Source organism: Vulpes lagopus, chromosome 12 (genome assembly GCF_018345385.1).
Source record: "Vulpes lagopus strain Blue_001 chromosome 12, ASM1834538v1, whole genome shotgun sequence".
Classification (NCBI taxonomy): domain Eukaryota; kingdom Metazoa; phylum Chordata; class Mammalia; order Carnivora; family Canidae; genus Vulpes; species Vulpes lagopus.
The window spans coordinates 60,015,044-60,035,984 of record NC_054835.1 but is presented as its reverse complement, the minus strand read 5'-3'; the positions used below and the strand labels follow the sequence as shown (position 1 = coordinate 60,035,984).

General features: G+C 64.6%; 3 protein-coding genes across 10 annotated transcripts; 2 read left to right on the top strand and 1 right to left on the bottom strand.

Moving 5' to 3' along the window:
• Positions 1-1,469: 1,469 nt before the first annotated feature.
• Positions 1,470-11,044, bottom strand: LOC121472705 (atherin-like). 7 transcript variants are annotated; one of them, XR_005982984.1, is made up of 6 exons: positions 10,000-11,044; positions 7,535-7,943; positions 4,740-7,277; positions 4,003-4,118; positions 3,396-3,509; positions 2,026-2,724 (listed from the first exon to the last, which is right to left on the bottom strand). XR_005982984.1 is itself a non-coding variant. In XM_041724009.1 (2 exons), exons 1-2 carry the CDS (start codon positions 10,202-10,204, stop codon positions 8,933-8,935), a joined length of 873 nt encoding a protein of 290 aa, XP_041579943.1. In that variant the 5' UTR covers positions 10,205-11,044; the 3' UTR covers positions 8,131-8,932. The 7 variants fall into 7 exon arrangements, 1 of the variants encoding a protein (XP_041579943.1); XR_005982985.1 differs by having other exon boundaries at positions 2,026-2,436; XR_005982980.1 differs by lacking the exon at positions 2,026-2,724 and adding an exon at positions 1,470-2,015 and having other exon boundaries at positions 3,396-4,118.
• A 2,276-nt stretch (positions 11,045-13,320) lies between these two features.
• On the top strand, positions 13,321-16,077 carry LOC121472704 (carbonyl reductase [NADPH] 2-like). 2 transcript variants are annotated; one of them, XM_041724007.1, is made up of 8 exons: positions 13,321-13,495; positions 14,015-14,112; positions 14,237-14,391; positions 14,484-14,526; positions 14,614-14,713; positions 15,036-15,100; positions 15,374-15,491; positions 15,629-16,077. In XM_041724007.1, exons 1-8 carry the CDS (start codon positions 13,321-13,323, stop codon positions 15,994-15,996), a joined length of 1,122 nt encoding a protein of 373 aa, XP_041579941.1. In that variant the 3' UTR covers positions 15,997-16,077. The 2 variants fall into 2 exon arrangements, with proteins under 2 accessions (XP_041579941.1, XP_041579942.1); XM_041724008.1 differs by having other exon boundaries at positions 15,589-15,829.
• A 1,907-nt stretch (positions 16,078-17,984) lies between these two features.
• Positions 17,985-20,535, top strand: DCXR (dicarbonyl and L-xylulose reductase). The gene is made up of 8 exons (XM_041723926.1): positions 17,985-18,139; positions 18,891-18,988; positions 19,391-19,545; positions 19,641-19,683; positions 19,761-19,860; positions 19,951-20,015; positions 20,108-20,225; positions 20,352-20,535. Exons 1-8 carry the CDS (start codon positions 18,088-18,090, stop codon positions 20,453-20,455), a joined length of 735 nt encoding a protein of 244 aa, XP_041579860.1. The 5' UTR covers positions 17,985-18,087; the 3' UTR covers positions 20,456-20,535.
• The last annotated feature ends 406 nt before the right edge of the window (positions 20,536-20,941 follow it).

The window sequence follows — 20,941 nt, the reverse complement described above, 5'->3', positions numbered from 1 at the left end:
ATGCAGCTTGGAGTCAGCGTGCACTGGTTTCCGGGTGTGATTCAGTGGTGTGACTCGGCCGGAGGAAGATGCACCCGAAAGTCGCCTGGAGTCAAGCAGAGGCTGCTTCTGCCGAGCGTCAGGTCCCCAGAGGGCCCCAGACTGTCAGGGCGGAGTGGGGGGTGCTAGGGGAGGTCCAACCCAGCGAGTCGCCACCTCACCCGATCCACCTGGAGGGACGCACCTGGAGGGCGTCCTCAAAACTTGCTGCAGAGGCCTGCAGGGGGCTCAGCGGTGGAGCGTCTGCCTTGGGCCCAGGGCGTGACCCCGGGTCCCGGGATCGAGTCCCACGTCGGGCTCCCCGCAGGAACCGGCTTCTCCCCCTGCCTGTGTCTCTGCCTCTCTCTGTGTCTCTCAAGAACACATAAATAAATCTTAAAAAAAAGAAACATGACGGCGGCAGCAGAGGGATCGTGACAGAAATAGGCACCGGGTCTCAGCCCCGGGTCAGCTGTGGGCGCCCCCGCACGTGGTCTGCACCCCGCCTCGCGTGGATGTGGGTTTGCGTGATGCTCCCCCGCGGCCCCAGGGTCCCCATCCCTCCCTCCCGAGTCTCCAGGAGGCCCTTGCTGCGCCCGGGGTCTGGGGTGCTGACCCGACGGGTCCCCCACAGGCCAGGTCCCCCCCGCGGGTCCACTCGGGCTCGGCCAGGTGCCTCCCGGAAGAGGCGCTCCGTGTGCACCGCCTCAGCCTCTCAGGCCCCACTCCGCTTCTCCGTCTCCTGTTCGGGGCCGGGCTCACGTCCACGGACCCAGGCCTGCAGGCCACGCCACGGCCACGGGCGCTGCTAGACGCGGGGCACACGGCATCCTCGCCCGGCCTCCGCCAGCCGCCCCCAGCCCCGCACCCGGGGCCTCCGGGGCCGATCGTCCGGCAGCCCTCGCACAGTGGACCCCACGGGGCGGGGGGGGGGGGGACGAGGGGGGACGGGCGGGGGGCTCGGGGCCCAGGGGCGGGCGGAGCGGGCAGCAGCCAGACCCCGAAGCAGCAGGTCGGCTGGGGCACGGGTCCCTTGGGAGGGGCTGCGGCAGTGGTGGGCACCGTCCGGCTCGGGGGCTCGGCCCACGCACATCCCCGGACCTCGCGGCCGCTGACCCTGCCGGAGCCCGACGCGGGCCTCCGTGTCCTGGGCCCCCAGAGCGCAGGCCCGGGCCGGCGTTAGATCGGCCCAAACTGCTGGAGCCCTAGCCTGGCCACCTGAGGGGCCCGACCCCCTCGTCGGGTCCGGGGGAACCGTCGTCTGGACCCCCGGGCACCCGCCCTCCGAGGGGAGGCGAGACTGGCCGGCTTCCTGCGGCTGCGCGGGCTGCCACGGTGGCTGGTTCAGTGGTTTTTCAGAGAGAAAAAAAAAAGCCTGGAAAGAAACACCAAAATGTTATTGTCTCTGAAAAAAATGCAAAAAGGGTAAAATGCATTTTTCTCTTTCCCCTTTATGGTATTTTACACATAACAAAGTGTGTCTTGTAACACACATGTACTAGATGCATAATCAGAAAACATTAAAATTGTGTGAATTAAATTTAAAAATTAAATTGTGAGCACTTGGACCTCCATCTAGCGTGTTTTGAACGAGTCTTTAATAAGCATCAGGACACACCCCCAGGCCAGTACTAGAGGGACGGAGAGCACAGGGCAGGCCAGTTGCTGAGGACGACGGGGGGGGGCGGGGAGCGGCTGATGATGGGGGGGCCTCCTTGGGGTGACGAAACCACCCTTGGGCCCCATTTGAAGATCCTATGTTTGCAAATTTGCCCCCTTAACAATGTTGTAATCAAGATCAGCACTTCTTGTTTTCCTGGTCATTGGAAGACGTGCAAATATTTGCACAAACCCAGCGACGTGGGGCCCTGCCTCCGAGATGAAGGCGGGTGGGGGGGCTCGGGGCCGGGGCTGGGGTGCGAATCCCCACTCCCGCACCTGTGGGCAGGGCCGCCTCAGGCAAGTTCTCGGAACATGTCAGAACCTCGTTTTCTCTTCTGTAAAACAAACAGAATCTACTAGAATGAATTGTTTTTCAATTTCCAGGGTTATTGTGTATGTTGCATGAGGTCGCATAAGCGCATGCACGCACGTCCTCTAAGAGCAATGCCCCTGCATTAGCCCACTTGGTATTTGTGGCGACTTCGTCCCACCGTGAATAACAGGGATTAACCTTATTTTAGGATTAGATAGTGGTGGTTACACAACTCTGAGAATATAATGAAAACCACTCAACTGTACACTGTAACACCGTGCACTTCCTGATGCAAATAATGTCTCAATAAAGATGTTGTTTAGACAGGGAGCCAAGATGAGATTCAAGACTGGAACAGCCCAATTTATTACATAATTTCAACAAATGAATGGAAACGTTCCCACGAAGACATATCCAGCATCAGGTGGTTTCACTGGCAAATTCTATCCAACGTTCAAAGAGGGAAGAACATGAGCAAGTGTTCGGGAGCATGGGTAAGGAGAGGCCTGGGCCCTCGTCTGTGAGGTCAGTGTGACTCTGGCACCAACGCCAGGCAGATACATTTCAAAAAAGCTGAATCTAAACTTTGTATGAGGGGCGCCCGGGGGGGGCTCAGCGGTTGAGCGTCTGCCTCCGGCCCAGGGCATGACCCTGGGGTCTTGGGATAGAGTCTCACGTCGGGGTCCTCGCAGGGAGCCTGCTTCTCCCTCTGCGTGTGTCTCTGCCTCTCTCTGTGTCCCACATGAATAAATAAATAAAATATTTTTAAAACCTTAAGAAAAAAAACCCCATTGTATGGAAGCGCTAAGCACACGGGATCTTAGAAAAGCACAGAGTTGAAGGACTCCCAGAGCCCGCCGTCAGGACCCACTGAAGCTACAGTAGGGAGACAGTGTCTACCCCGGGGCGGACACAGGTGCATGGGTGCACCGTCACGGGGATCCCGGGAGAGCCCCCAGAGCAATCCAACAAGGAAAAGTCTTTTAAACAAATCGTGTTAGAATTAATTTATTAATTGGTTTGTTTTTACTTAAAAAAAAAAAAAAAAGCCAGCTTGGAGCATTAGCCAGGACGGGTCTGGCAGTGGCATAGAAAGGGCTAAGCCCCTGCCCGACATGCGTTTGCTCCCATCACAAGGTGCTGGCAAGGGTCAGGAACCCGGGGCGCGTCTCCCCTTGGGGCTCACCGCCTGTGCTTTCCTTGTCACCCGGTAAAAGGGAGGCGGAGAGAAGAGAGTGTGATGAGCACAGAGGCTCAGCGCCCCAGCCCGGAGGGGACACACAGTCGCCTCCGCAAGTGTGGAGCGGCCCTGGGTTCGGTGAGTGCCCTCGACCGGTGACTCTGAGCCGACTGGAGGGACTGGAGAGGAGCCGGCGCCGGCTTCTCACAAAGCACCTGTTACCTGTTATCACGAGAGACACAAACTCCGGTGTTCAGCCAGCGTGAACCACCGTGCTCGCGGCCCAACGTTTTCCTGCTCGGAATGTGGCGCCGGCCTGCAGCCCCCGGACAGGTTCTGGAAGGAGAACAAAGGGAAGGAGAAAGGCGGAGGAGGAAGCAGGGAAAAGCACAGGGCCGGCCGCCGCGCTCGGGGCCCCTGGCACGCACACGCCGCGGCGCGGTCTCGTGTCTCCTCGGAGGAGAGGACACCAGCACCGCATTCGGAAAGCTCAGCTGCGGGGAGTCACCGCGGCGAGGGGGGTCTCCACGGCGTCCTGGCCGCTCGGCAGGGGCACACGGGGCTCGGTTCCCACGCCCGCACCCAGACGCACCCTCCAGGTGGCTTCGCCGGGCCCAGGGCCCTGCTCCGCACCCCAGGCCTCGCCCCCCACCCAGCCGGGCAGGTGGGCTTCCCTGCCCCCTCCCACAGCCGCAGAGCCCCGGCCACTTCCCTCCCAGCTCTGGGCCCCCAACCGCCTGAGGCCACTTTCCCAGCCGCGCTCAGGACAAGGCCCAGGCTGCCTGGACCCCGGAAGGTGGGCACCTCTCTGAGGGGCTCGTGTAAGAACCTGAGGGGCGCCTGGGGGACTCAGCCGAACGTCCCGCTCTGCATCTCAGCTCCGGTCTTGATCTCGGGTTCGTGAGTTCCAGCCCCGCGTCGGGCTCCACGCTGGGCTGCAGCCTCCTTAGTACATAAATCAATAAGCAGCTTGAAGCCACACCCAGGGCCCCGGGGCCCCCAGCCTGCCCCCGTTTCCCTCGCCTGGGAGAAAGGAGAAAAGCTGCCAAACGTACGGCTTTGGGAGGAGGTACTTCCTCCCAGAAAGGTCCCCAGGACCCTAGAGTGGCCGAGCGGCGGAGCTGCAGGCTGGGGTCAAGTCCCGGGGGCGCGGGTGGGCCCAGGGACCTCGGCAGCCCTGGCCCTCCCCTCAGGGGGCAGCCCCGTGGCTCTCCCCCGAGGCTCTCTGCCCCCCCCCCCCCGTGGCTCTCCCCTGAGGTTCTCCCCCGTGGCTCTCCCCCGGGCATCCCCTTACAGCCGCACCGCCTCTGAGCCTCTGAGCCTCGGGCAGGAGCTCCTCAGCCTCCGGGTACATCTGTCCGCAGGCCCTCCGGGTCTACCCCTTGTCCCTTCTGCATCGCCCCAGGTCTACCCCTTGTCCCTTCTGCATCGCCCCAGTGTCCTGGGTGCAGGGGCCTCAGGCCTGAGCCCAGCAGAGACGCTGTCAGCAGTCGGACGGCGGCTCCGGCCCAGGCCCCGGGAGCCTCCGGGCAAGTGACCCTGACACCCAGGTGTCCCCTCACGCACCTGGGCCCGCACCAGGCTGCCAGGCAGTGAGCTCCCGAGAGGCCAGACGCCGCCCGGCCCGGGTGGGGTCAGGGCCTTCCGGAGATGGTGGAGGCAGGGGTCTCCCTGAGGCTGCCGGCGGTTCAGCAGGGGCCAGGCTCGGGCGCAGCCGCGGGGTAAGGGCCCGCCCCGGACGGGCCGCGGTCCCACGGGGCCTGACGACGGGGCGCGGACGTGCTGCTCCCGGGTCCTCTGGAACCAGGACTGACACGGTGGACCGGGCGACGTGACCTCGAAGGTCTTCAGTCTTTTCAAGCCCCTCACTGTCCAGAAGAAAACAAAATACAATGTCGAGGTGCCCCTGGCGTCCCCTGGAGGGGCGAGCGCCCCGTCCTCACCCACGGGTGTACTCAGAGCTCCCGGCGTCAGGTGCGATCCGGCCCCGCGGGATCCCGACAGCCCCGACCCAGCCGTGCAGAGCCGCACTGACCGCCCGGCCGAGATGTGGCCGAGCCTGGGGGCCCGGGGCCCCCCTCCCACCGTCAGACGTGTGTACACGTGTCCTCCCACACGTGTGCCTGTGTGCGCCGTGCAGCTGCGTGTGCACATGCATGTGCTGGCATGTGCACACCTACGTGGGTATTATGCCCATTTCCTATGTGCACCTGCCCGTGCATCCGTGGGCGCACACGCGTGTGTGCCTGTGTGTGTCCCTGCGTGCACGTGCGCCCACGAGCGGTGAAGGAGTGCTGGCCTGCGTCTGGTGACCTCGACAGACTTTCTCTCCCTCCTAGGGTCCTGTTGTGCTTCCTCTCTGCGGTGCCTGCCTCCTGCCCCCTCCAGGAAGCCCCCCTGTGCTGACCTCATCCTGATGTTGCTCTGGGGGGTTTGTGTCCTGCTTGTCTCCACTTCAGGATTCACGGTGCTATGTCATTGTCAACAGAGCTTTCTTGATCACATCCTATTGAGAGTGACAGCACCTCCGCCCGACCTGGGCACAGGCCAGGAGAGGAGGACGGCGTCTCCACGGTGATTCTTACCTTGTGACCGCCGAGCCACAGGTTCTCTGCACAGCCTGCACTCTTTGTAGCCACAAGTCGGCTCCCCGTTGTTCTAGAATGTGCCGGTCAAGGGCGCCTGGGTTGGCTGAGTGTCTGATTCTGGGTTTTGGCTCAGCTCATGACCTCGAGGTCGTGTCAGGCTACTTGCTCAGCAGGAGTCTCTCTCTCTCTCTCTGCTCCTCCCTGCTCCCTGCCACCCCGCTCTCGCTCTCTCTAAAATAAAAAAATCTTTAAAAAAAACAATGAATGTGCCGTTCGTTCGTTCGTTCACTCATTCCGCACTCCACAGACACGGTTGGAAGCACAGTCTCTGCCAAGTGCCAGGGAGACAGTGGTGGACGGCACACCTGTCCTCCTGGGGTTCAGGCTGTCACGTCAGCCCTGGGGTCACCTGGGGTGCAAGAACCCAGAGGGGCGACCCCCAGAGAAGCTGACATCCCAGCCTGGCTTCCTGGGCCCAGAAGCCCAGACGGTGAGGGAGCAGAGAGCCAAGCAGGCAGCGGCCAGCGGGGAGGGAGCCCGGGCCTCTCCCGGCAACACGCAGGAGCAGCAGGGCCGAGAGCTGGGCTGGGAGAGTGCAGGTGGGCTGGCCTGGGGGACGGGAAACGGACGCAGGCAGACCCTCGTGGAGCTCTGGAGCTCGTGGAGCGGAGCCAGCGGGTCCTGGTGGGCCGAGGCGGCCAGTGGAGCATGAGGAAAGGCCTAAAACAGCGCAGGCTCCCGGCCTGGGTGGTGACGGGGCCCGGCAGAGGCGGCCGCTCCGAGAGAAGCCACTCGCTCAGTGTGAACAGCACAGGGCAGCCCCTGTCCCTCGGCCCTCCTGGCACCGAAGCGCCCTTGCTTGGGAGGTGGTGGTGGTTTCCAGGCGCCGTGCCCACCGGCGCCCTCCCCGCCTCACCACCTTCTGGAGGGACACAGAGTACAGTCATGCGACCCTGCCTGTCCACACCTCCCGGTCACAGAAGTTTCTAGGCGGCATCCCCACAACATCCTGCTCAAGTGTCCCCTGTGGGGTGTGGCTGCCAGTTTCAGGCAGGTCTGCTCAAGTGCACTCTCCTTGTCCTGAGAAACAGGAAAAGTACTTAAAACCTCCCTCCCTCTTAAGGAGGGAACCTGAGAAGTTGAGAAGTTTGCTCCAGAGGCTTGGGAGGACCTTTGTCCAGGTGCAGCCAGGTCTTTCACGTGGGGTTTCTGGGCACCCGGGCCTCCCCACCCCCCCACCCACCCACCTGCCAGCACCTGCGCATGAGAAGCCAGAGTCCTCGGGGCCTCGGCGCCCTGCCCACTGTCCTCCCTGCCCTGCTGCCCTGGCCCAGCTCTGTGGCAAGCGTGTGCTGGGCTGCCCTCCCTGGCAACCCCCGGGCCTGTGCAGTGGGCAGGCCATGAGGCAGGGCCTGGGGGGCCACTAGGGCTGCACACAGGGGGCTCACGCACAGCTTGAGCTGTGGTCTCCTGGGGAAGGAGCCGCTGAGAATAGCTTCTCTCTGCAGGTGTTTTTCTGCAAGTGAGAGCAGACAGGAGCCGTAGTTGGGGGGGGCTGAGGGGGTGCTGGGAGCAGAGGGCGGGGGGCGGGGGGCCGGGGGCAGCACTGGAGGGGGCAGGCTGTCAGCTCAGGGGGAAGAGGGTCGGCGTGAGGGGTCTGTGGAGAGAAGAGGAGGTGAGAAGGACTGGGAACCACAGGCGGTCACTGGAAAGTTCAGAGAGGCCAGGCGGTTTGTGGGGACCCAGCACATAGCCTGCTGCTCCCGGACTCACCTGGGCGCTAAGTGCAGGTGGGACCAGGAGGCTCAGCGCGGCTGCAGGGGGAAGCAAGGCCCGTCACTCCCAGGCCTGCTCTGAGAGCCCCCACGCCACCTGCTGCGAGGACCAAGTTCCAGAGGGTGCAGCCACGAGGTGGCGAGGTGGCGGAGGCTGCACAGCTGGCCCCGGGCCCGGGGGAGCGTGGGGGAGGCTTCCCCATGTCAGGGCCCTGGGGTTCCGGGGCTTGTGATTGCAGCGCGGGTCTGGCCTGTGGCAACAGGGCTTAGAAACTGCAGCCTGGGGCAGCCCCAGTGGCTCAGAGGTTTAGCGCTGCCTTCCGCCTGGGGTGTGATCCTGGAGACCTAGGATCAAGTCCTGCATCGGGCTCCCTGCATGGAGCCTGCTTCTCCTTCTGCCTGTGTCTCTGATGAATAAATAAATAAAATCTTAAAAAGAAAAGAAAAGAAAAAAGAAAAGAAACTGCAGCCCAGGGAAGCATCATCCCCGGGAGACCAGCCCCATCTCCGACAGCGGTGGCGAGGTCAGGGGTCCCAGGGCCACCCTTAGCTTCCGTAAGTCACTAGAGCAATCCACAGAAGCCCGGAAGGTGCTGCATTTAGGATCACAGTTTTATTACAGCAAATGGAATCAGAAAACCACCAAAGGGAGAGACAGGGTGGCACCTGGCGGGGTGGGGGGCCTTCCCACGGTCTCTTCCCCTCGGAGCCCTGGCCTGTGACACTGAGCACATGCTGCCAACCCGGGAAGCTTGCCTGTCCTGGTGCCGGGGGCTTGGGGCGCTCGCTCGCCCACTGGCTGTGTGGCCGCCAGCCTGCAGACTACCGCCCTCCCCACAGGTGCCCATCCCGGGCGGGCCCCCCCCCCACATAAATCAGCCCCCAGACTACCCACAGTGAGGCCCCGTACACCGAGATGCTCGTCAGGAGGGACGTTGCAGAGGCTCAGAGTCACGAACCCAGGGCCAGAGGCCAGGGCCAGACCCGGCCCGCCCTTCTCCCTCGGGGGTTTGGCCAGGGATGCCCACGCAGTGCAGCTGAGCAACTGCTCCCCACCCCTGCCGCGGGCTCCTGCCAGCCGGGTCACACCCTTCCTGCGGCCTGTTTCATGGTCCCCTTCCCTCTGGGTCCAGCACACGCAATCCAAGCGCAGAGCACAAGCCGGACGTGGTTCCTCATGCTGTGCAGTGAGGAGCCAATACCCTCCTTTAGGAGACGGTGATGAGCCCGTGAGAGGCCCTGGGGTGGGGGCACGCGTAGGGGGAGGCAGGGGCTCGCGGGAGGCTGCGGGAGGCCGTGGGGCTGCCCTGTGCCCCGGCCGCTGGGGGGGTGCATGTTGGCACCTGTGCGCATCCGCAGGCCCTGGCCCTGCCCCCGTGGCCTCTGGGTCCCAGGCTCACACAGATGCTGGCAGCGCCTGGGACCCCACAGGAGGCTGGGCCCGGGGCTGGCAGCGGCCTGCTTCGCTGCGCACGGTGGGCTGTGCCCCGTGGTGTCTGCGTTCCTGAGCCTGCAGCTGCGCACTGCTCCGCAGCAGGGGGGTGGGGGGAGGGGGGACGGGAATATTGGGCATGTGGGGACGGCAGGGATGGGGGGGGGCAGGGGGACAGGGGCGGCGGGCTGTGCTGGCTGCTTCTCCTGGCGCAGAGACACAGGGGAAGGGGCAGTCCCAGCACAAGGCCTGCACAAGGGACCCGAAAGTGTCCTCAATAGTCCTGGAAGCGCTGAGCTTCTGCAGACGCACGCTCAGTGTCACCCCGAGTGACAGTGCCAGGGGACCGCTTGGGCCCCAGGGACACTGTGTGAAAGCAGCAGCACCAACCGCTGAAGCACCGAGAACACTGGGGCGGGTTGCGGGGTCGCACTTTGCACCCAGTGCGGGGAGCCCAGCGTCCCTCCGCCAAGAGGCCGCGGCGGCCGGGCTGCATCGTCCTGCCGCACAGGCCCCCGCAGCTCTGGCCGCTCGCGCAGCGGTCCGTCCATCCGTCCGTCCATCTGTCCGCTGGGCCAAGTAGCAGCGCGACTTCAGGGACGGGTGTGCGGGACTCCGCGCGGGCCAACGGGCTGGGAGCGGCACCGAGGGCAGAGGGCACACAGAGCGGAGAGGGCAGCCAGGCGTAGGCCTCCGCCCTCGGGCATCGGGGGGCACCGGGATGCACGGCCGCCGCCGCCCACCGCCGGCAAGGCCACGGGCACAAAGGGCCCAAAGGGCGGATGCGGGCGGCTGCTCCTCCGCAAGGCGGGGAGGGAAGGTCACGGCGGCTCCTCTGCCCCAGAGAGCGGCGGGGCGGGGGCGGCGAGGGCCAGCGGGGCGCCGGTCCCCCAGGACCACATGTGGCCACCGCGCTGGGCCGCAGAGCTGGGCGCAGTCAGAGGGCAGGGGCCGGGCCGGCGGGCGTCCACGCGGGCGCTTCTCCCTCCCGTCCCGCTCCCGCCCCAGCTCCGGTGCCAGGGCGGCCTTACCTGGAAGTGAAGTCAGACGTGCTGTGGCCCGTCCCCCTGGGTGGGTGGACAGCCCGCGGGGCCCAGACCCGAGTCCTCTCCGGCGCCTCGGAGACAGCGCGGCCACAGGGGACGCTTGCCGAGGCGCTGAGGACAGATGGAAGCGGGAGGACGACGCTGCGCCTGCGGTGGTCAGAGCCGACACCCCGGTCCCACCACCTTCCATCCCTGAGACCCGGGCCTCTCCCCGCCGCCCCTGACGGAGACACAGAGTCTACTCACGACGGAACACAGGGCAGGCCCAGCTGAGGGACTTCCTACCAAAGAACTGACCTCTGGGGCACCCCGGGGGCTCAAGTGGCTCAGGTCATGATCCCGGGGTCCTATCGTTGGGCTCCCTGCTCCGCGGGGAGCCTGCTTCCTCCATCCTCCTCCCCACGCCCCCTGCCTGCGGTCTCTCAAAGAAAGAAAGAACAAAAAAAAGAACTGACCTGCAGTCTTCAGAACCGTCAAGGTCATAAAGGTCAAGGAAAGTCTGAGGAGGGTTCCCAGTGAGGGAGATGAGAGACCAGGCCGCCCCAAACCCAGGGGGAGCCTGCTCTGGATGCTTCCCCTGCACAGAACTGACACGGGGGATCCAGGCAAGAGGAGTGAGGTCCAGGGACAGCCGAGCCACCAGGACGCCTGTGCAGGGGGTGGGCCTGTTGATGGCCTCGATTGCAGTGACCGGTTCACCACCCTTTGCCGAGGCCCTAAGGCCCCCAGGTGTATCCGTTAGTGTTGCTCAAAACCATCAGCCCAAACTGCAGTCACCGAAGACAGGGACCCCTGACCCAGTGGACCTGGGCACGGCCCGGCAGCGCTCGGAAGCAAACTGAGAAACCCCGCTCCCCCCGGGAGGCCGCCTTGCCTGAAACAAGGTAACTTCCCTTCTCCCGTTCCCTCTCTTCCTTTGAAAACCTGTCCTTGAGGGATCCCTGGTGGTGCAGTGGTTTGGTGCCTGCCTTTGGCCCAGGGCGCGATCCTGGACACCCGGGATCGAGTCCCACGTCGGGCTCCCGGTGCATGGAGCCTGCTTCTCCCTCTGCCTGTGTCTCTGCCTCTCTCTCTCTCACTGTGTGCCTATCATAAATAAAATAAAATTTAAAAAAAATAATTGAAAGGGAAGAAGCATCTTTTAATAAATAAATAAATAAATAAATAAATAAATAAACAAACAAACAAAAACGTGTCCTTTCCTGCTGCTCAGCGGGGCCTCTCTCTACTCCCCTAGGTGGGAAGATGCCTAATCCACAAATTTTTTTTTATTTATTTATTTTATTTTTTTTATTTATGATAGTCACAGAGAGAGGGAGAGAGAGAGGCAGAGACACAGGCAGAGGGAGAAGCAGGCTCCATGCACTGGGAGCCCGATGTGGGATTCGATCCCAGGTCTCCAGGATCGCGCCCTGGGCCAAAGGCAGGCGCTAAACCACTGCGCCACCCAGGGATCCCCCTAATCCACAAATTGACTGAGAAACCCAATTAGATCTTGCAAATGTACTCAGGTGGGGTTTTGTCACTTCACAGTGCCTGTCAGTTAAACCTCGAGGAAGCCGTTCTTTTTAAAAAGAACATCACTGGGCTAGTTAAGGAGACCTGGATGGGAGCTGGGACACGTGCTGCTAGACTCCCGGCTATCGTGTGTGTGCACGTGCACAAGCATGTGCTGTGCTTGTGCGGGATAACATCTGTGTTTGAAAGAAGCAGACATGAAGCTACTTGGAGGTGACAGGGTGTGTTTTACTCTCAGACGGTTTAGGGGGAGGAGACTCTGTGGCATCCTTGTAATTCTGAATTATCTCAAAAACTATCTGTAACATTTGGAACGTGTCAGGAATGTGGTGGTGACCGTGGAGGAGAGGGGCACCTGCTGCCGGGTTCTGATTTGGGGTGTGGGTTAGTGAAAGCAGGGAGAGGTTTTTAACCTGCGGGTGTTTGGGAGAAGGCTCCCAGAGGGACTTGTGTGCACAGATCAGGCAAGGGGCGGGCGGAGGGTGGGGGCTGTCCCCCAGGCCACATGGAAGCCAGCTGCCAGGGCTCTGGCAGGGGTGGGGCAGGGGCACTCCGTGCTGGGGATCTGGGTTTACACCTGAGGGTCCCATGGTTGGCGAGGGCTTAGCTGCAGCGAAGGTCGCACTTCCCAGCCAGCCCTCGGTGTGTAATGGGGCCCGCCGGGCACGGGACAGATTCAGCCTTCCACCCCAACTGGCACCCTTGGAGATGAATTTCTAACAAGTATCTGGGAAGAAAGCCAGATGGAATGTGCTGTGTCATACCCAGGGCGAGGGTTGCCAACCTTCTACCCCCAAGGGCAAGCTCACCTGGGTGCTCTGGAGTTCAGGGGTCTCAGAGACGCAGGATGGCTCTCAGGACAGGAGCCTGTCTTGCTGGGGCTGCACCTGGTGTCTGGCCAGGTCTGAGGGAGGGAGAGGCAGCCAGGGCTCACCTGCGTGTCCGGGCCACACCTGGAGGGTCTGGCGGGGGTGTTCATGTGCCCCGAACGCAGGACCTCCAGACGGTGGCTTTGGTCCCACAAGGCCCCCTGCACAGGACTGGGAGGCACTCAGGACATGCCCCGGGCTCATCCCCATCAGAAGCCACAGGGATCAGTGGCACTCAGGAGCCCACAGCTCCTCGGGAACCTGGAAGAGAACATCGATTTACACGGAGATGAAATGCAAAAGGCAGGGAGGGAGGGAAACCAGAGAAGGACAGCTGGGGAAGGAGAGGACCCCCCCTCCCAGAGCCACACCCGAGAGGGAATGTGGGCACCTCAGGACGGCCACTCCTGTGGACAGGGCTCAGCGCTGGGCGGGCGGCCAGGGGGTAGGAATTCCCGGGCTGGCCAGGGGCAGGTGAGGAAGACTCTGGAGCCTCAGTGGCCCCCACGCTGGGGCCCCGGTGGAGTCAGGGGCAGCAGGGCAGGAGGCCAGCCTTGAGCCCAGCGTGCCTTGGCCACTGTCTCCAGCCAGCCAAGAACGGGCATGGCCCCAGTCTAGGATTTATTTTTATTTACTTTTCCAAAACTGAGCGTTGAGCTTTGGGCCAGCACCTGTGGGGTGTGGGTGAGGAGGGCAGCAGATTCCTGTGAACAGTGGTGAAGCGTCTGCCTTCGGCTCAGGTCATGAACAAGGTCCTGGGATCAGCCCAGTGTCCTTGCTCAGCAGGGAGCCTGCTTCTCCCTCCTCCTCTGCCCTTCCCCCTACTTGTGCTCTTTCACACCCACAGCTCTCTCTCTGTCAAGTAAATAAAATATTAAAAAAAGAAGATTCCTGTGAACAAGGAAACAGAGCTGCTGTGATGCCCCACCCCTGCCCTGTGCCCCCAGCCCTCCTTCCTCAACGCCCCCACAACGGCCCGCCCCAGGTCTTTAAAACCTCCATGCCTCCCTCTCCCGCTGGACGGAGGCTCCGAGTGAGCACCATGCAGCTGAATTTCAGCGGCCTGCAGGCCCTGGTGACAGGGGCAGGGAAAGGTGGGTATGTGTAGAGCGGGTGAGGGTGCGGGAGGGGCTGAGCTGGAGAGGAAGGTGGGGTCTCCCCTGAAGCCTCACAGGCCTGTGTTGGAGATCCTGGGAGTCCCTCCATGCCTGTCACAGACCGCCCCGCCAGCAATTATCGCCCCCCTGCACTCCTAGCAGCCCCTGGACCTGAGCCCAGGCTGATGTCCACCACGTAGCAGGCTGTGTTGGAACAGGACACTGGCCACTCTCTGGTCAGTGCAAGCAAGTCCCCCGCCCCTGGACGGTGGCCCTCAGGCTCAGAGATCCAGCCGGGGCCTCTTCCCCCGGCCCAGTGGGAAGGAGCTGCTCTCCGGGGCCTCCCGTGGTCAGATCCTGGCTGGCCGAGCTTCGGACTCAGATGGCCTCTTGCCCCATGGTGTCCATCCTCTGGCCAGCACCTTGTTCTTTCCTCAGTGAAAGGGGCTGCCGCCCCGGCCCTCAGCCTTGAGCTATATGTACTGAGCCATCTGCTCACTCGCTGCACCCCTGCAGGGATCGGGAGAGACACTGTGAAGGCCCTGCATGGCCTGGGAGCCAGAGTGATAGCTGTGAGCCGCACCAACACTGACCTGGTCAGCCTCTCCAAGGAGGTGAGGCACACAACCTCCACCGCACCCCGTCACCCCCAGCGCCAGGGCCAGAGCCTGCTCCCGCACACCTTCATGAGCCTGCTGGGACCACCTCCTTTGGTTACCAGCCAATGCTTCTCCACAGTGCCCTGGGATAGAGTCCGTGTGTGTGGACCTGGGTGACTGGGAGGCCACGGAGCGGGCGCTGGGCAGCGTGGGCCCCGTGGACCTGCTGGTGAACAACGCTGCCGTGGCGCTGGTGCAGCCCTTCCTGGAGGTCACCAAGGAGGCCTTCGACAGGTGGGGAGTAGGAGAGCTGGTGGACTGGGGAAGGGTTGCTGAGATCGTGGGGCAGATGTGGCCACGCACTTGACTCTATGCCCCTCCCCCAGGGCCTTCAACGTGAACTTGCGCTCGGTGGTCCAGGTATCCCAGGTGAGCCAGGGGGAGGACAAGGCCCAGCGATAACAAGGCCCAGGTGGGAGCACGCTGGGGTCAGATTGCCCCTCTCTTGGCTTCTAGATTGTGGCCCGGGGCATGATCCACCGTGGAGTGCCTGGCTCCATCGTCAATGTCTCCAGCATGGTGGCCCATGTCACCTTCCCCAACTTATCTGTCTACAGTGAGTCCCTCTGCCCAGCCTGTAGCCCCGCCCCCCACATTCCATGCAGGAGATGCTGGGCTCCAGGCTTAGCCTCTGTGCAAAGAAGGCTGAATCCCGGGATCCCTGGGTGGCGCAGCAGTTTAGCGCCTGCCTTTGGCCCAAGGCGCGATCCTGGAGACCCGGGATCGAATCCCACATCGGGCTCCCGGTGCATGGAGCCTGCTTCTCCCTCTGCCTGTGTCTCTGCCTCTCTCTCTGTGTGCCTATCATAAAAAAAAAAAAAAAAAAAAAAAAAAAGGCTGAATCCCTAAGTGTCCTCAGCACTGCCCTCCCTCCACAGGCTCTACCAAGGGTGCAATGACCATGCTCACCAAAGCCATGGCCTCAGAGCTGGGGCCATACAAGGTGGGCGTGGAAAGGGGGCCCTGAGGGACAGGGGTGGGGGGGCCACAGGAGGTGGGTCTGCAGGCACAAGGTAGGTGCTGGGGAGCGGGGCTTGCAGCTGGCAAGGGTCATGGGCAGCATGGGGCGTGGGGTATGGGAGAGGCCTGAGGAGGATCCGAGGCTCTGGCAGTGGGGTCAGAGATTGGACGCGGAAAGTAAGTTCTGCGGGGGCGGCGGGGGGCGGGCAGGGGGGCTCACCTACCTGCTGAGGCCGCCGTCGGCCCCGGGCCCTAGATTCGGGTCAACTCCGTGGACCCTACGGTGGTGCCGACGGCCATGAGCCAGAAGATCCTGACGGACCCCGAGTTTGTCCGGAAGCTGAAGGAGCGGCACCCGCTGCGGAAGTTCGCTGGTGAGCGGGGCTGCGGGGAGCGGGCACGGGCGGGGCGGGGCCGGGGCTGCCGGGACGCGCCCCCGCCGACCCCGCCTGCCCCCGCCGCAACCCGCAGACATGGAGGACGTGGTCAACAGCATCCTCTTCCTGCTCAGCGACCGCAGCGCCTCCACCAGCGGCTCGGGCATCCTCGTGGACGGCGGGTACCTGGCCTCCTAGGGCGCCGGCGCGGGCGAGCCAGCGGGGCCCTGCTCGGTCCAGCGGGCCCCGCCCCCGCCCCCGCCCCGCCGCGGCCCCGCCCATCCATGGCCCCGCCCCCACCGCGGCCCCGCTCCTCCCTGGCCCCGCCCCGCCCCGCCGCGGCCCCGCCCCTCCATGGCCCCGCCCCTCCATGGCCCCGCCCCCGCCGCGGCCCCGCCCCGCCGCGGGCCCCGCCCCTCCCCTGGCCCCGCCCCCGGCAGCCCATCGCCCGTGCAGGCTCCGTGTGTGGCCGCGCTCCGCATCCACAGCCGCGCCGCCGTGAAACTCGCCCCGTCGCCCCCGCCCACTGTGTCCTCCGTCGCTGGTGGGATTTGCCTAAATAAACGGAGGCCATTGTCCTGGATCCGGTGCTTGCCGGGTTTGGAGGGAGGCGCCGGGAGGTGAGGGGGCGGATCCCCGGCCGCCGGGACTCCCCGCGACCTGGCTCCTGGCTGCAGGGCTGCGCCGTGTTTGCAGAGAGCCTCGCGGCCCGTGCTCTTCCCCAGAGCAGCGCAGCAGCCCTGCGCGGAGCCCAGAGGGCAGGGCCGAGCGGGCTGCGGCCACCTTCCCCACCCGCAGCTCCGACCGCCAGCAGCCGGGCGGCTGCGGGTCTGGGAGCTGGGGAAGGTGCCCTGGACTGGACCAGGCCATCCCTGGGGAGGACGGCACGGCGCGGTGCTGGAGCAGCCCGGTTTATCCCGCACACTTCCCTCCCCGCACCAGAGCACTGGCCGGAAGGGGTCCGCAGCGGGGCCTGCCTGCTGTCCCGGCCCAGTCCAGACCCAACAGCTCTGCGGGCCCTCTGGGGTTTCCCTGGAGCTCGCCTGAGTAGAGCCCCCACGTGGCAACCGCGGGGTGATGCGGCCTGTGGTGGTCCCTCAGCTAGACTGGGAAAGCGTCCCTCCCTGGCCCGGGAGGCGGGGAAGAGGGGTTGGGTGGGTACTGCGGGGCTAGGAGAGCCTCCGGCCCTGGCGGGGATGGGCACAGCTCGGGGCATTTCCGGCCAACCTGCAGGGCCCTCCTGCAGCAGGGCTTGTGGCAGCTGGACTGACCCACTGGGGATCACAGGACAGGTCAGAGGGTTGGGACACCGTTCTGAGGTCAAAGGAAAGTCACAGAAGGGATCTAAGCCGATGTGCCTTCCCAAAAGGACCTCAGGTGGCCTCTGGCAGGCAGAGGGCAGGGTTTGCTGGGAAGCCACAGGGTGTGCACCTCAGGGCCAGGCTGGGTGGGGAGGACTCCCTTGGCTGTTCCCCAGGGGCTTCTCAGGTCTGTGCCGTATGCTGCCCTGGCTACTGTCTCCTCCAGCCTGTGCACTCCTCTGGGCCCAAAGCCCCAGTGACCCAGAGGCCCTGCAATCACCGAGTCCCTATTCTTGACCACAGAAGGGACTCCAGGCAGTTCTAGGCTTTCTCACCATGACCCACATATCAGCTTTTCTGTGCGAGGCAGTGCACACGCGGGCTCATATATGTCTGTAAATGACCCCACAGCCTCAGGAAACAAAGCTTGCCCTCACTGGACACCGCATCCCCACAACCCCAATCCCATGTCTCCTTATCCTGCCCCAAGTGTTTTATTTTTCTTTTTAAGATTTTATCTATTTACGAGAGACACACAGAAAGAGAGACAGAGACAGACACAGGCAGAGGGATAAGCAGGCTCCATGCAGGGAGCCTGACGTGGGACTCAATCCCGGGACCCCAGGATCACGCCCTGGGCTGCAGGCGATGCCAAACCACTGCACCACCGGGGCTGCCCTGCCCAAGTGTTTTGAACAGCTGGTGGTCTGGGGCAGCCCAGGTGGCCCAGAGGTTTAGCGCCGCCTTCAGCCCAGGGCGTGACCCCGGGGTCCTGGGATCGAGTCCTGCCCCCGGCTCCCTGCATGGAGCCTGCTTCTCCCTCTGCCTGTGTCTCTGTCTCTGTCTCTCTCTGTGTGTCTCTCAGGAATAAATAAAATCTTAAAAAAAAAAAAAAAAAGAGCTGGTGGTCTCAAGTGGCCAGGCCTTTACACTGGGGTTCAGCCCCCTGGAAGTTCCAGTGGACCTTTGTGGCAGTGGCTTCCTCGGGCTGACAGTTGTCCAAGTGACGCGGCTGAGCCACGCCCGGGGCGGGGCGGGAGGGCCAGGCCGTCCTCCCGCGCCGCCTTCTCGGGCGCCTCCGACCACCCTGGGTCTGCAACCGCCCGGCGGGAGGAGACGCGCGGAGGTTGACCGGCCGCCCCGCCGCGCCCGCCCCCTCGGCCCGCCCCGGGCGGTGCTCTCGCAGTGTCCCCGCCCCACCGGGCCCGGCCTGTGACTGGTCCCCCGCGCCCCGCCCCGCGCCCTCCCGCCTGCGGTCCGGCCGCGCCGCGCGCAGAGACGGAACCGCGGCCATGGAGCTGGGGCTCGCGGGCCGCCGGGCGCTCGTCACGGGGGCGGGCAAAGGTGGGCCTGCGGGGCGGCCGGGCGCCGGGGTCCAGGGGGCGGCCGGGGTCCAGGGCGCGGGGTCCGGGGGTGCAGAGGGCGGCTGGGGGTCCAGGGCGCGGGGTCCGGGGGTCCAGAGGGCGGCTGGGGGTCCAGGGGGCGGGGTCCGGGGGTCCAGGGGGCAGCCGGGGTCCAGGGCGCGGGTTCCGGGGGTCCAGAGGGCGGCTGGGGGTCCAGGGGGTGGCCGGGGTCCAGGAGGAGGGGTCCAGGGGTCCAGGGGGTGGCCGGGGTCCAGGGGGCGGGGTCCGGGAGTCCAGGGGGTGGGGTCCGGGGTCCAGGGCGCAGGGTCCGGGGGTCCAGAGGGCGGCTGGGGGTCCAGGGGGTGGCCGGGGTCCAGGAGGAGGGGTCCAGGGGGTGTCCGGGGTCCAGGGGGCGGTGGCCGGGGGTCCAGGGGGTGGCCGGGGTCCAGGAGGAGGGGTCCAGGGGGTGGCCGGGGGTCCAGGGGGTGGCCGGGGTCCAGGAGGAGGGGTCCAGGAGTCGCCGGGGTCCAGGAGACGGGGTCCCGGGGTCCAGAGGGCGGCCGGGGGTCCAGGGGGTGGCCAGGGTCCAGGAGGAGGGGGCCGGGGGTCCAGGGGGTGGCCGGGGTCCAGGAGGAGGGGTCCGGGGGTTGCCGGGGGGTGGCCGGAGTCCAGAGGGTGGTGGGAGTCCAGGGATCCAGGTGGTGGGGGTCCGGGGGGCAGCGGTGCGCCACATGCACCCACACTCCCTGCAGGCATCGGGCGCAGCACGGTCCAGGCGCTGCACGCCATGGGGGTGCAGGTGGTGGCAGTGAGCCGGACCCAGGCCGACCTGGACAGCCTGGTCCGTGAGGTAGGCTCCACCCTGTCCCCCCACCCCACCCCCGCCACGGGCCACGGGCCACGTGCAGGTGCCAGGCGCTGAGGCTGGCCGGGGACCCTCAGCAGCCCCTCCCGGGGCACAACCGGGTGTCCGTGGGTGGCCGAGTGTCGGGGGAATGGCGACGCCGCCTGGGCTTGGAAGGAGCCAGAAACGGCTGCCCTGCAGCCTAGGGTGTGGGCAGTGGACCGGCCAGGGGCCCAGGGGCCGTGTTGGCGCCTCAGCCACCTCCTTCAGCGGCCTGGGGCGCCGGACCCTCCGGGACCTCTAACCCCTCCCGGTCGGCCTGGAAGGCCTCACGTGGCAGAGGCCCAGCTGTGCCCCCCGCCCCGGGCATGGAGCCTCTCCCAGCTGGGCCCCCCCCCATACATACAGTGTCCCGGGGTGGAGCTCGTGTGTGTGGACCTGGGTGACTGGGAGGCCACGGAGCGGGCGCTGGGCAGCGTGGGCCCCGTGGACCTGCTGGTGAACAACGCTGCCGTGGCGCTGCTGCAGCCCTTCCTGGAGGTCACCAAGGAGGCGTGTGACACGTGAGCCGGCCAGGGTGGGGGAACCCTAGGGCAAGGGCTGGCCCCTGCAGCAGCGGGCCCCAGTCACTGACCAGGGTCTCCCCATCTGCCTCCAGGTCCTTCCACGTGAACCTGCGGGCCGTCATCCAAGTGTCCCAGGTGAGCTGCCTTCAGGGCAGGGGTGGGAACGGCCGGTGGGTGACTAGTTCTGCCGCACGTTCCCTCTGCAATTCCAGATTGTGGCCCGCGGCTTAATAGCCAGGGGAGCCCCAGGGTCCATCGTGAACATCTCCAGCCAGGCCTCGCAGCGAGCAATAGCCAACCACAGCGTCTACTGTGAGTAAGCCCCCCGCTCCGCCCTCACCCGACCCCACGGACCCCCAAGCCTGTGGCCAGCTCGGACTCCAGGCATCCCGCTCCTCACAGGCTCCACCAAGGGTGCCATGGACATGCTGACCAAGGTGATGGCTCTGGAGCTTGGGCCACACAAGGTGAGCCCTGTGCGATGCCTCCCACCACCCAGCCCACATACCCTGGGCACCTAGTCTGCCTTGCTGACCTCCTCCCTATCCTCCTGGTGCAGATCCGCGTGAACACGGTGAACCCCACAGTGGTGATGACCCCCATGGGCCAGGCCAATTGGAGCAACCCTCAGAAGGCCAAGACCATGCTGGATCGAATCCCACTTGGCAAGTTTGCGGGTGAGTCAGGCAGGAGCCCAGCTGGAAGTTGCACCAGTAGCCCCAGTGCCTGCCTAGATGAGGGGTGGGAAGGGAGGATGGAGGAGCGCCCCCGCACCTGTGCCCTGACTCCCACCCTGCCTGCAGAGGTGGAGAACGTGGTGGACACCATCCTCTTCCTGCTGAGTGACCGGAGCAGCATGACCACGGGTTCCACTGTGCCGGTGGATGGGGGCTTCCTGGCCACCTGAGTCTCTACCTGACACCCCTGCTCCATGCGGACCCCCCCCACCCCGCCCAGTTTCTCCAGTAAACATGAGTCTTCTGCTCAGCCTGCACATTGATTCCTGGGCTCTGGCAAGTGGCCAGGCGATGCAGAGTCCCGGGCTGCGTGCAGGAGTGAGTACCCGGTGGACTCACACCCCAGGCAGGGTGGCACGTGACTCCCTTGCCTGAGGTTTTCAGGCCTGGGAAGTGGGACCTTCCAGAAGGCCAGCTACTAAGCCTGGTGGTGAATTTGACCAAGGATGACCTTTGGCCCTGTCCAGAGGCCTTTGGGGTACGGGCAGCGGAGTCTTTAGCAGCCGGCTCTGTGGGGTAATCCTGACGTAAATGTTGGTTCATGTTCCTCAAAGTTAATGAGTTAGACAAACGGGAAACGAGAAAGATGGACATGGGAGCTTCGCTAATTGTCGGATCTGAACAACTTCTTTGCTGAATTAGATGAGAGTTCTCAG